The following is an 11,733-nucleotide window of genomic DNA, read 5'->3' on the forward strand; positions in this document are numbered from 1 at the left end:
TTTAATCAACTTAGTTAAACAAGATTGTATACGATTAAATTGTCAGTTTCGATTTAACAACTGAAAGCCATGTCATAAGTTATCGATGGTTAACAGCGCCCCTAATATGTTTATATGATGTCATGTTATTTTTGGCATAAATAATTTTACTTTAATCAAGTACATTTTCTTTATATTATTATTTAACTCTCTTTCGCTCGCAATTTCAATATATATGTATAAATATGCAGTAGATAGTTTCAGCTTTATAATCCCAAAGCGCCAGGCCTTTTAGTCGGTAGGGTTCTGGATGACGATCAGGATAAAGTCCTTGTCGGGAGCCACCATGATCTCGTGCTTTTTGGATCGCACCCGCAGGAATGTCATATCGTTCGAAGGATCCAAGTCCCGGACCACACTTCTGGCCTTGTCCGCCAGCTGACTCATTAGGCCAGCATACTGAACGGTCGTCGTATTGTCCAGCGTGGATTTGACCGGAATACCTAATTGGAAGGGACCAGTTTAATGGTCATTTAGTTGGGTATGAGCAAAAAAATAAAGTGAAAACCACCCACCTTCATTGTTGACCACAATTGTACCCACAACACCTTTGTGGCTCTGGATTCTCTTGAGTGTCTCCTCAACCTCTTGCGACTGCAACCGGTAAATTAAGTGTAACTTTATTAACTCTTTGTTTAATAAACAAGTATACGTACCATTTTTTTTAAAAAATTGAGTTAAAATTTGGGAAAAAACACGGTTTAATGAAAAACTAAAAAACTTTGTTTGTTCAATATTAGAGATGGACTGCTAGTGGTGGCTCTTTTTTCGATTAAAATTAAGCGACCCAAAAGTTCAATGTAAGCTAAACAACAGCTATCGATAGGGTATTAACCATTTAAGAAAACTATTTATCGAGCGTTATTTAACTAACGTTCAAAACTTAGCTTTAAAAAAAATACAAGTTTAAAGTAAATAATTTTTATGAGAAAATAATAGTTGACGTATTGACCTATATAACAACACCTTTTGTACAATTTCACCTTGGCAACCAATAAAACATTAGAATTAGGTCAACAAAGTAGAAAACAGTAGTTATCTATGATTATTTTTCAACGGAATTAAAACAGAACCTGACCAAAGGCCAAATTATCTTTACAATAAACAATGTTTTCGGACACTCCAAAAAGGGTAAAACCGGGTAAATCTCAACTTGTATTATTATTTCTTTACAATTTCGTTAAATAGCCAATTCGAACCCTGCGCTATGTGGAAAAAGCCTTCGAAGAGGTTAAATTAAGGAAAAATGTTCGAGATGTAGTGATTCTTAACGACACGGGGCATCCAGTTAAAAGTACAATGGATCAAGACGAGGCCGTGCAATTCGCAGGACTTTTCCAAGCCATTCGAGGACGACTGGAGCGTGGAATGAGTAAAATAGATCCCACAGATGAATTATTAATGCTGAGAGTCCGCACAAAAACGAATGAAGTTCTTTTGGTTCCCGACTCCAAAATAACAATACTTGTTGTACAGAATGCTCATGATAACTTTGAAAAATAAAGTAGACTGATCAAAATATAATTTTATTTTTTTTTCATAACGCATACATAATTAATATAAACTTTTACAAGTTGGTCATTAGTTTTGATTTTTGTACACGTTATCCCAGATCCACTTTGTATGTCCTATTACGTTTGTGAAAACGTTCGCGCCATCTGATGAATAACTGACAATACCTAGCAAAACGATCCATTTTCTACCATAAAAATTCATGTGCGTCACCAATATGTCTCCAATTTTTTCCTGGTTCTGATTCATTTCGATGGGAGTTTTCACACAAATCTGATATTCATTGAGCTCAAGTCCGGTAAAGTGCTTGCATAATTTTGGATCCGAAGGATAAACGACTAACTCTTTATTTTGCTCGTTGTCAAATATGGCAAAAGGAGGAGTTCTTTGGGCCATTCTTTGGTATACATCTTTCGCAAGCATACAGATGGGTTTCAGCCGTTCTGAAAAACTAATTTTTAGTGGTCGAGGCGACAAAGTAATAAATTAAATATTACCATGACTGGCCACTGATTTCGTTAGCTTAAGCAGGGCTATATCAAACTGTAGCAGCTTGAAAATCGATAAAACTTTATATTCCTCATAGTTCGTTGCGGCCATGACTGACACTTCTCTGCAAAAAAATAATTCAAAAATATTTTTTAAATATTCCTAATAAATACTTTAGAATAGCTCACAAAGAATCGGCATTTTCCGGCAAGTCTGTGGCAACTGTGATGACAAATCCTAAAAGTAAAAGTATTCTGAAGTTATTATCTTACTTATTTACAAATTACACTGGCTTACAACTAAAATCGACAAAATTCCAGAGATGAAAGTTTGGTTTTTCAGTGCAGACAATGGAGTCCGACTCAGAAAAATGGCACTTACAATTTTTTATGAAACCATCTTTGCAAGCACATTTCAATTTCATGGTACGATACAAAAACAAAGGTTTCTGAGTCATGGTGAAGTTCAACTGAACTAAAACAAAAAATTATTATTTCTGGAGGATTAAGCCGTTTTAATTTTGTGAACCTATGTTATAAGGGGTAGGGTATAAACTCACGGTCATGGATCATCACGCCAAGCGCCTTAAAACCTGGTCCGTAAATGGTTGGCCGTATGATCCATTGCATTGTGTCTTGAGCGCAGTAGTCGTTCATCAATTCGGGAAAATCCGAAGGAACATGAGTATTATAATTTCCAGGCTGCTCTGGGCGAACTTTTGTGGAGGGGTTTTGGTGTTCAACAGAAGAGTTATTTATTGTTTGGTTAATCCAATCCCCATAACTAGTCACATCGGTATACACTCCCAATGAACCGCAATCTCCTCTTTCATAGCTTGCGATCCCGAACTGATATATTTTGTTATTTGTCATATGATTTTGGGTTAATGGACCGCCAGAATAGCCAAGATAGGTGTCTCCTTTTGGGACACTAGCGTAGATCTGAGTTTTTATGGTAGTTTCATGAAATTGATTGATGCACTGGTTCGGATCAAGTCGGTTAAGAGTGACAGTTTGAAGAATAACGCTTTCAATTCTGTTTCGTGTTACACCCCAGCCAAAGGCTTGAAACTTCGGGATTTTATCTACTAGAGCCTTAACACCCTTACTCAAATAAATGCAGATTGGTTGAATTCTAGCTGCGGAGAAACGCATTAAAAGAGTTGGCCGAGATGTCCAATAATTAACATACGTTTGTAGATGACACTGGCTGAAAGTTTAAGCAGGCCTATATCATTCAGGTAACTCCATTTGTTAAAACCTGGATGCTTTATGAGATCACTAACAGCGTACTCGGCCGAAGGTTCACTTTTTTTGTGTGCTCCCAACTTAACCACACTGTAATATTAGAAACATTATTTATAGTCAGATTCTACGAGTTTTTACATTATTTAATATAAAATTAAAGTATGTCGACTTGTAAAATTTATTACAGATGTAAAATAATACTTACAGCTCGCCTTCATGATCCAAGCAATGAGCCGCAGTCAAAACATAGCCTGAAAAAAATAACTAAAATTTTGTTATCACGCCGACGTGTACATAATCTTTAAAGCCACGAACGTCTATGTATCAGTGTGCCACCACAAAGAAATTTTGTCTTATTATATATGGCTGCCATATGAACAGCAGCCGCTTCTGATGCATCGATGCCACCGACTCCAACTGGAGATCCGCAGTTGCTCTCCAGCAACGTGGAAAAACCCTGGTGGACCAGGAACAAGGTGAAGAAAGGAATCCACGCTAAATATGACTGCATTTCACTGGGGCACGAATCAACTAACAGTCAATGGGAGAGATCAGGTCTTATCAGTTGTCAATTGGAATGTCTCTGAAAAAGTTTGGGTATTCCTCCTTCTCTTAGATTATACTTATTTTAAAACAATAAAAACCGCTAAGCCCGAGTGTACCGACTCTTAAATAGTTTGCTACACACTGGCGAAAATGTTGCTTGCATGCAGGGGTAATATGCTTAGTACCCGAGTAGTTATTTTTAATAAATACTCAATGAATAAAGACGAGGCGGTGCCATTCGCAGGACTTTTTCCAGGCCATTCGAGGACGACTGGAGCGTGGAATGAGTAAAATAGATCCCACAGATGAATTATTAATGCTGAGAGTCCGCACAAAAACGAATGAAGTTCTTTTGGTTCCCGACTCCAAAATAACAATACTTGTTGTACAGAATGCTCATGATAACTTTGAAAAATAAAGTAGACTGATCAAAATATAATTTTATTTTTTTTTCATAACGCATACTCTTTGTAATCGACTGAATTTTAGCTAAGGAAATGCCTAACTAATTAAACTAATTAATATAAACATTTACAAGTTGGTCATTAGTTTTGATTTTTGTACACGTTATCCCAGATCCACTTTGTATGTCCTATTACGTTTGTGAAAACGTTCGCGCCATCTGATGAATAACTGACAATACCTAGCAAAACGATCCATTTTCTACCATAAAAATTCATGTGCGTCACCAATATGTCTCCAATTTTTTCCTGGTTCTGATTCATTTCGATGGGAGTTTTCACACAAATCTGATATTCATTGAGCTCAAGTCCGGTAAAGTGCTTGCATAATTTTGGATCCGAAGGATAAACGACTAACTCTTTATTTTGCTCGTTGTCAAATATGGCAAAAGGAGGAGTTCTTTGGGCCATTCCTTGGTATTCATCTTTCGCAAGCATACAGATGGGTTTCATCCGTTCTGAAAAACAAATTTTTAGTGGTCGAGGCGACGGAGTAATATATTAAATATTTACCATGTCTGGCCACTGATTGCATCAGCTTAAGCAGGGCTAAATCATACAGTGGGTGCTTAAACACCAATGAAACTTTATATTCCTCATAGTTCGTTGCTTCCATGACTGACACTTCTCTGCAAAAAATAATTTTAAAATATTTTAAAAATATTTCTAATAAACACTTAATACTCTCTTTCCACACAGTCCATCCGTTGAAAACGGATGTTGAATTCCACCTTCCGATAACAGATGATCTGAACAGCTGTGGCTAAACCTTATGGACCTTCCGTTCAACGGATGGTGGAAGATGGACGGATCTCTGTGGAATGGGACTATTAGAATAGCTTACAAAGAATCGGCGTTTTCCGGCATGTCTGTGGCAACTGTGATGACAAATTCTAAAAGTAAAGAATATTACATATATGATATATATATTTGTATATTTGAAGGCTTTTATCGTATTTCTTTACAAATTACACTGGTTTAAAAAATAATTCGACAAAAATCCCCCACAGATGAAAGTCTGACTCCATGACAATTACACTTACAATTTTGTTATGAAACCATCTTTGCTAGCATATTTTAACAGCCTAAAATGAATCGTTTTCCCAAGCTTAAAAAAAAGTATATGCATCTTTAAAATGAAAAATTGTACGACCAAAAAAATTGTTTCTGAGTCATGGAGGCGTTCAACTGAACTGAAAACCCAAACTCTCATCCCTGAAGGAATTAGGCGATATTATTTTGAAAGGCAGTGCTATAAGGGGTAGGGGTATATACTCACGGTCATGGATCAACACGCCAAGCGCCTTAAAATCTGGTCCATAAATGGTTGGCCGTATGATCGATTTCATTGAGTCTTGAGCGCAGTAGTCGTTCATCAATTCGGGAATATTCGAAGTTACAAGAGAATTGAAATTCCGAGGCTGCTCTGGGCGAACTTTTGTGGAGGGGTTTTGGTGTTCAGCAGAAGAGTTATTAATTGTTTGCTCTATCCAATCCACATAGCTAGTCACATCGGTATACACTCCTAATGAATCGCAATCTTCCTTTCCGTAGCTTACGATCCCGAACTGATATGTTATATTGTTTTTATCTTTTTGGGTTAATGGACCGCCAGAATCGCCACGACAGGTGTCTCCATTTGGGACACCAGCGCAGATCTGAGTTGGTCTCGGAGTTTCATGCAATTGATTTCTGCACTGGTTCGGATCAAGTCGGTTAAGAGTGATAGTTTGAAGAATATCGCTTTCAGTTCGGTTTCGTGTTACACCCCAGCCAAAGGCTTGAAACTTGGGGATGACATCTACTTGACTCTTAAAAAGCTTATTTAAATAAATGCAGATTGGTTGAATTCTGGCTGCGGAGAAATGCATTAAAAGAGTTTGTCGAGATGTCCAGTAGTGAACATACGATTGTAGATGACACTGGCTGAAAGTTTAAGCAGGCCTATATCATTCAGGTAACTCCATTTGTCAAAACCTGGGTGCTTTATGAGATCACTAACAGCGTACTCGACCAAAGGTTCACTTTTTTTGTGTGCTCCCAACTTAACCACACTGTAATATTAGAAACATTATTTATAGTCAGATTCTACGAGATTTTACATTATTTAAAATAAAATGAAAGTATGTCGACTTGTAAAATGTATTAAAACAAGAAAGAAATAAACTTTGGCTTGCCAAGGTTTATTGTTTGATTTGTTTGTTCTATGGAAGCTATATGATATAGTCGTCTGATCCCACTCTTTCCGAGTTAGCAGTTAGCTTTAAAACTGAGATACTAGCGTAGAAACGGACGGACGGACAGACTGACATGGCTAGATCGACGCTCCTAGTGATGGATTCCAAGACTATATATGCGTTATAGGGTCAGAAATGTCTCCTTCATTGCGTTGCAAACTTCTGACTGAAATTATAATACCCTCAGCAAGGGTATAAGTATAGATGATTATACTTACAGCTCGCCTTTATGATCCAAACAATGAGCCGCAGTCAAAACATAGTCTGAAAGAAATGAAATATATTATCAAGCCGAAGTGTTCATAATCTATAAAACCACGAACGCCTATGAATCAGTGTGCCACCACAAAGAAATTGTGTTTTATTATATATCGCTGCCATATGGACAGCAGCTTCTTCTGATGCATCGATGCCACCGATAATTCTAACTCCAACTGCAGATCCACAATTGTTCTCCAGCAACCTGGAAAAACCCTGGTGGACAAGGAACAAGGTGAAGAAAGGAATCCACGCAAAATACGACTGCATTTCACTGGGACACGAATCAACTGACACAAAATTGGAGAGATCAATGTCTTATCAGTTGTCAGATTGACTTTCTCTGAAATTCCCAAAAGCTCCTCTTAAGCCTAGTAATCAGATCGACGAACAATTTCGCTCGCGGAAAGACTTTATTCTTTCTAGTGCGATCGAAGTTTTTTAAGAATTTTAAAATAATGTAAAGCTATGAATTAAAATATTTAAAAAATGTTTGAAGTCATATCCTAGGCTCTTTTAACGAAAGTGGTATAAAAATGGATAAGGAACATTTAGTCGTAAACATTTTACTATTGCAGGTGATTTATCTGAGTTTCTTAAGAGTCTTCGTCAATTTATTGATCCCAGAAAAACAAGGGAAAATCTTTTGCTAAAATTGTCATATTACCTTTTGGTTACTTCGTAATGACTGAAAATTTATAAATAATTCATAATACGTTCTTAACCCCATTAAAGTAAGATTTTAAAACCTTGACACTTTATTATACATTACATATTATACATATACATATTATACATTTTTTTTGGTAGCTTTCAATTTATTTTTCTGATATTAAACATGTTAATTATATCGATACTATCGATGGTTTCCTCTACCGAAAGCCAAAACGATCGATGGTGTCAAGCTTTTGCCAAGCTTACTTTAATAATAACTGAAGGCTTCTAATAGTCATAGGCATGAAAAAACTTTTAAAATTAGTATTTTTATATATTTTTATTGTTCGGAATCGTTGATAATTTTAATTAATTTGATTTATGATGCCTGCGATCCACCTAGTATATCTCATAACATTTGTGATAACCTGCATTCCATCAGATGAATAGCTGACAATACCTATTAAAACAAGGAATGGTTTTTTATTAACCGTTATCTTGTTTACCAATACGTTGCCAGAATTCTCGTGAATGTGACTTATTCCAGAGGGATTTTCAACACAAAGTTGATTTGGTTCAAGTACAGATCCTATATAATACGAGCATAATCGGGGACTGAATGGATTAACACTAAACTCTTTTAAATTCACATTGTCAAATATAGCCCATGCTTTATTTTGTTCTACATCCTTCTGGTAAGTTTCGCTCACGATACAGATTGATTTATTTCGGCCTGGAAAAACATAGATCAGGTGTCAAGGCGACAAAATAATCCAAAAAATATGATTACCATTGGAAATCACCGGTTGCATCAGTTCAAGCAAATATATTTCATCGGAATACTCTTTGTTCTTGAAAACGGAGGAAACACCGTATTCTGCATACTTTGTTGTTCCCATCACAGACACTTCTCTGAGAAAACAATGCTATAGGTTTTTAGAAACATTCTTTTTTAAAACTTAAATACAACTTACAATGAGGCGGCATTTTCTGGCATGTCTGTGGCAACTGTAAGGACAAATCCTGAAAAGCAAAATGTATTATTTCTACAATTCAATTATACTACTACTAATAGTATTGGGACAATTTATGGTGCTCAAAAACATACCTTTAAGATACGGAACAACTTTTCGTTTAATTTATTATAATGCCTGTTACCAATAAACAAAATTAGGTTTAAAATTTAATTTTCTAATTTTTCGAAAAATTTTAAAAACTGTTAGTAATTCCTTAAAATTCTTGTTTAAATATACTGTACTATAATAATGTTATAACAATTTTAGAAAATAACCATATCGACTTTATCGATTTTTTTAACAATATTATTTTAAATATATTTAAAAATATTACCCCTATGATTAATGTGAATTTTTATATCGGTCCCAACATTTCAAAATTTACTTCTGAACAATTGTTTGATTGCTATATTCTTAAGCTCACAAAGTACTATTATTTTAACCGCACCTTTATATACTTACGGTCTGCAATCAGCACGCCCTGCGCCTTAAAATCAGGTCCGTAAATGGTTGGGCGTATGATCGATGTCATCGAGTTTCCATCCCCACCGCAGACACTATTAATCCACACCTCCTGAGCCACAGGCCTATTCACCTGCGGATAATTCTGCGGATACTCCCGATGATTATTTATCGGATACCTCTGAGGAATAAACGCGCCATCCTCCTGACGAACAGGTGGGATTGGGGTGGATTTGGCGTGGGGTATGTCTTTATATTTGGTTATTGTTTCCTGAATCCAATCTACATAGCTGGTCACATCCGTATACACCCCCACCGAATCGCATGTTTTTTTTCCATAGCTTATGATTCCGAACTGAACTACAAGTGTCGTGTTATTAATTAACTTGACTTTTTGAGTCAACGGACCGCCAGAATCGCCTTCACAGGTGTCTCCATTCGAGACACCAGCGCAGATCTGAGTCGAATTAAGACTTTCACCCAACGCAGATTTGCAATGTTGTTGATTTAGTTGGTTAAGAGTGATAGTTTGAAGAACATCGCTTTCCAGCCCGTCGCGTTTACGGCCCCAACCAAAGGCTTCAAACGTTTGCACGGACGCTAGTTGCTTTTTAATCTCCTTATTCAAGTAAATGCACATTGGTTGAATTTGACCTGCGGAGAAGTTCATTAAAAAAGTTTGCAGATGGGTTGAATAGATCACTTACGATTGTAATCGACACTATTTGCCAGTTTAAGCAGGCCTATATCATTCTGGCCACTGAATTCATTGTAGTCACGGTGCTGCAAGCCATAACTGACATCGTACTGACTCTTTGGAGTGTATTTGTAATACGCTCCCAAATTCACATATCTTAAAATAATAAACATATATTATACTCATTTTTTGGATCTAGTTAAAGTAAAAGTTTGTTCGAGGTAAACAAATCTTTTCATTTAAATGTTATATAAATTAATTAATGTGAGGTCAAGAGGTTCATCTCGAATGTGCAGTTGAATTATGAGATTTTGTATACGCTCTGACAATTAAGTGTTGTTTAAGAAACGTGTAAAAAAAACATCATTATATTTTGTTTATGCAGTGGAATTATCTTATCTTCAAGTTAAAGTCAAATTATGCTTATTTTTATTAGCAACAAGAAAGAAAGCAAACTTCGGCAAGCCGAAGTTCATATACCCTTGCAGCTATTGCATGAATTAAATACTTTTGAAAACATTTAAATTATGATTTACTTCAGTATATACTGAAAAACAGTGAAGCTATGATGATTTGCAGCTCAATTATTAGATAGTTATTTTATATATTTTTATTAGTTCTATGGGAGCTATATGATATAGACGTCCGATTTTGATAAAATTTAAACCATAATTCTGAAATAATTAAACATTGCCATATGTAGAAGAACTAAACAAAAAATTAAAAAACAGAAAAGTTATAATTTTTTTTCATTTATTTCTCCGATTGTTCCTATGGGAGCTATATGATATAGTCGTCCGACTTTGATGAAATTTAAACCGTAAATCGAAAATATTTAACCATTACTAAATGTCGAAGAACTAAACAAAACATTAAGAAACAGAAAAGTTATAATTTTTTTTTCATTTATTTTTCCGATTGTTCCTATGGGAGCTATATGCTATAGTCGTCCGATTTTGATGAAATTTAAACCGTAAATCGGAAATATTTAACCATTACTAAATGTCGAAGAACTAAACAAAAAATTAAAAAACAGCAAAGTTATAATTTTTTTTCCTTTATTTTTCCGATTGTTCCTATGGGAGCTATATGCTATAGTCGCCCGATCCGGCTCGTTCCGACTTATATACTACCTGCAATAGAAAGACAACTTTTGGGAAAGTTTCATGCAGATAGCTTTAAAACTGAGAGACTAGTTTGCATATAAACGGACGGACAGACGGACAGACGGACAGACGGACAGACGGACATGGCTAGATCGACTCGCCTAGTGATGCTGATCAAGAATATATATACTTTATAGGGTCGGAGATGTCTCCTTCACTGCGTTGCAAACTTCTGACTGAAATTATAATACCCTCTGCAAGGGTATAAAAATGTAAAACTAATACAAAAATCAGTTTAGCGGCATAAAGCTAATTTGAAAACAAAAATAAATATTAATATAACATTACCTAAATACCTTAAATAGCTTATTCTTAAGATTTTCGATGAAGTTGAGGATACTTACAGATTTTGTTTGATATCCAAGCAATGAGCAGCAGTCAAAATAAAGACTAAAAAGCCAAAAGCTATATATATATTATCAAGCTTACGTTTGTGTCATTCAAATACGAACGTTTATGTATCACTGTGCCACCGCATTGAAAATGATTGCTTTGATTAAAAATGGCTGCCATATAAATAGAATTTTCAAAGTTTGCGTTGACGCCACCGCTGATCCTGTTTCCAATTGGAGATCCACAGGGTTGCTCCAGGAACTGCGAAGCACCTTGGTGGCCAAGTAAGAAAGCAAACAAAGGAACCAACGCAAAATGTGACTGCATTGCACTCGAAGCACCCATCAACTAAATCGTACATTCTCTGAACACAGCTCCTTATCAGTGGTCAAGAGATTTATGTTTAATGGTTCGGAAACACCAAAATGAGTGTTCTAGGAACTTATTAATAGGTATTAAATTTTGTTATACTCTATTTTATACAAAAATTGTAAACAAAAACACGAGTAGAAGCGAATATTTTTATACCCTTGCAGCAATCAGCAAAATATAATATTCTATCAAAAGACTTTATATTAATGTTTGTATACAAAGCCGTGTCAATTTTTCAGAAAAA

General features: G+C 35.6%; 5 protein-coding genes and 1 pseudogene across 7 annotated transcripts; 2 read left to right on the forward strand and 4 right to left on the reverse strand.

Moving 5' to 3' along the window:
* Window positions 1-160: 160 nt before the first annotated feature.
* Window positions 161-794, reverse strand: LOC108144254 (dynein light chain roadblock-type 2). Its single transcript, XM_017268934.1, has 3 exons — window positions 696-794; window positions 555-633; window positions 161-482 (listed from the first exon to the last, which is right to left on the reverse strand). Exons 1-3 carry the CDS (start codon window positions 696-698, stop codon window positions 271-273), a joined length of 294 nt encoding a protein of 97 aa, XP_017124423.1. The 5' UTR covers window positions 699-794; the 3' UTR covers window positions 161-270.
* Window positions 795-1,054: 260 nt separating this feature from the next.
* LOC108144295 (dynein light chain roadblock-type 1) lies at window positions 1,055-1,542 on the forward strand. The gene is made up of 2 exons (XM_017268982.1): window positions 1,055-1,170; window positions 1,228-1,542. Exons 1-2 carry the CDS (start codon window positions 1,147-1,149, stop codon window positions 1,540-1,542), a joined length of 339 nt encoding a protein of 112 aa, XP_017124471.1. The 5' UTR covers window positions 1,055-1,146.
* A 50-nt stretch (window positions 1,543-1,592) lies between these two features.
* LOC108144246 (chymotrypsin BII-like) lies at window positions 1,593-3,971 on the reverse strand. Of its 3 annotated transcripts, XM_017268925.2 has the most exons (7): window positions 3,603-3,821; window positions 3,493-3,538; window positions 3,232-3,377; window positions 2,600-3,178; window positions 2,229-2,277; window positions 2,049-2,164; window positions 1,593-1,994 (listed from the first exon to the last, which is right to left on the reverse strand). In XM_017268925.2, the coding sequence occupies exons 1-7, from the start codon at window positions 3,796-3,798 to the stop codon at window positions 1,621-1,623; spliced, it is 1,506 nt and encodes a 501-aa protein (XP_017124414.1). In that variant the 5' UTR covers window positions 3,799-3,821; the 3' UTR covers window positions 1,593-1,620. The 3 variants fall into 3 exon arrangements, with proteins under 3 accessions (XP_017124414.1, XP_041563350.1, XP_041563351.1); XM_041707416.1 differs by lacking the exon at window positions 1,593-1,994 and having other exon boundaries at window positions 2,055-2,162; window positions 3,603-3,971; XM_041707417.1 differs by lacking the exons at window positions 1,593-1,994; window positions 2,049-2,164; window positions 2,229-2,277 and having other exon boundaries at window positions 3,084-3,174; window positions 3,603-3,971.
* A 75-nt stretch (window positions 3,972-4,046) lies between these two features.
* LOC108144220 lies at window positions 4,047-4,262 on the forward strand (annotated as a pseudogene).
* Window positions 4,254-7,088, reverse strand: LOC108144221 (serine protease 30-like). Its single transcript, XM_017268896.2, has 7 exons — window positions 6,855-7,088; window positions 6,750-6,795; window positions 6,203-6,348; window positions 5,574-6,149; window positions 5,139-5,187; window positions 4,808-4,923; window positions 4,254-4,752 (listed from the first exon to the last, which is right to left on the reverse strand). Exons 1-7 carry the CDS (start codon window positions 7,057-7,059, stop codon window positions 4,379-4,381), a joined length of 1,512 nt encoding a protein of 503 aa, XP_017124385.1. The 5' UTR covers window positions 7,060-7,088; the 3' UTR covers window positions 4,254-4,378.
* Window positions 7,089-7,764: 676 nt separating this feature from the next.
* On the reverse strand, window positions 7,765-11,462 carry LOC108144206 (CUB and peptidase domain-containing protein 1-like). Its single transcript, XM_017268877.2, has 7 exons — window positions 11,237-11,462; window positions 11,129-11,174; window positions 9,629-9,774; window positions 8,922-9,575; window positions 8,418-8,466; window positions 8,234-8,355; window positions 7,765-8,176 (listed from the first exon to the last, which is right to left on the reverse strand). The coding sequence occupies exons 1-7, from the start codon at window positions 11,460-11,462 to the stop codon at window positions 7,809-7,811; spliced, it is 1,611 nt and encodes a 536-aa protein (XP_017124366.2). The 3' UTR covers window positions 7,765-7,808.
* Between the last annotated feature and the right edge of the window lie 271 nt (window positions 11,463-11,733).

Source organism: Drosophila elegans, unplaced genomic scaffold (assembly GCF_018152505.1).
Source record: "Drosophila elegans isolate 14027-0461.03 unplaced genomic scaffold, ASM1815250v1 contig_183, whole genome shotgun sequence".
NCBI lineage: Eukaryota > Metazoa > Arthropoda > Insecta > Diptera > Drosophilidae > Drosophila > Drosophila elegans.

Excerpts from the sequence above, each read along its gene's own strand:
- LOC108144206 (XM_017268877.2), bottom strand. The coding sequence starts at position 11,462 with ATGGGTGCTTCGAGTGCAATGCAGTCACATTTTGCGTTGGTTCCTTTG. Across the intron at positions 9,775-11,128 it reads TTGGATATCAAACAAAATCT|ATATGTGAATTTGGGAGCGT; the intron begins GTAAGTATCCTC and ends TATTATTTTAAG. Across the intron at positions 8,177-8,233 it reads GCAACCGGTGATTTCCAATG|GCCGAAATAAATCAATCTGT; the intron begins GTAATCATATTT and ends ATGTTTTTCCAG.
- LOC108144295 (XM_017268982.1), top strand. The coding sequence starts at position 1,147 with ATGTTTTCGGACACTCCAAAAAGG. Across the intron at positions 1,171-1,227 it reads TTTCGGACACTCCAAAAAGG|CCAATTCGAACCCTGCGCTA; the intron begins GTAAAACCGGGT and ends TTCGTTAAATAG.
- LOC108144221 (XM_017268896.2), bottom strand. The coding sequence starts at position 7,059 with ATGCAGTCGTATTTTGCGTGGATTCCTTTCTTCACCTTGTTCCTTGTC. Across the intron at positions 6,796-6,854 it reads TGGCACACTGATTCATAGGC|ACTATGTTTTGACTGCGGCT; the intron begins GTTCGTGGTTTT and ends CATTTCTTTCAG. Across the intron at positions 6,349-6,749 it reads TTGGATCATAAAGGCGAGCT|TGTGGTTAAGTTGGGAGCAC; the intron begins GTAAGTATAATC and ends CTAATATTACAG.
- LOC108144254 (XM_017268934.1), bottom strand. Across the intron at positions 483-554 it reads AATTGTGGTCAACAATGAAG|GTATTCCGGTCAAATCCACG; the intron begins GTGGGTGGTTTT and ends CCTTCCAATTAG.
- LOC108144246 (XM_017268925.2), bottom strand. The coding sequence starts at position 3,798 with ATGCAGTCATATTTAGCGTGGATTCCTTTCTTCACCTTGTTCCTGGTC. Across the intron at positions 2,165-2,228 it reads CCGGAAAATGCCGATTCTTT|AGAAGTGTCAGTCATGGCCG; the intron begins GTGAGCTATTCT and ends ATTTTTTTGCAG. Across the intron at positions 1,995-2,048 it reads GAAATCAGTGGCCAGTCATG|AACGGCTGAAACCCATCTGT; the intron begins GTAATATTTAAT and ends TTAGTTTTTCAG.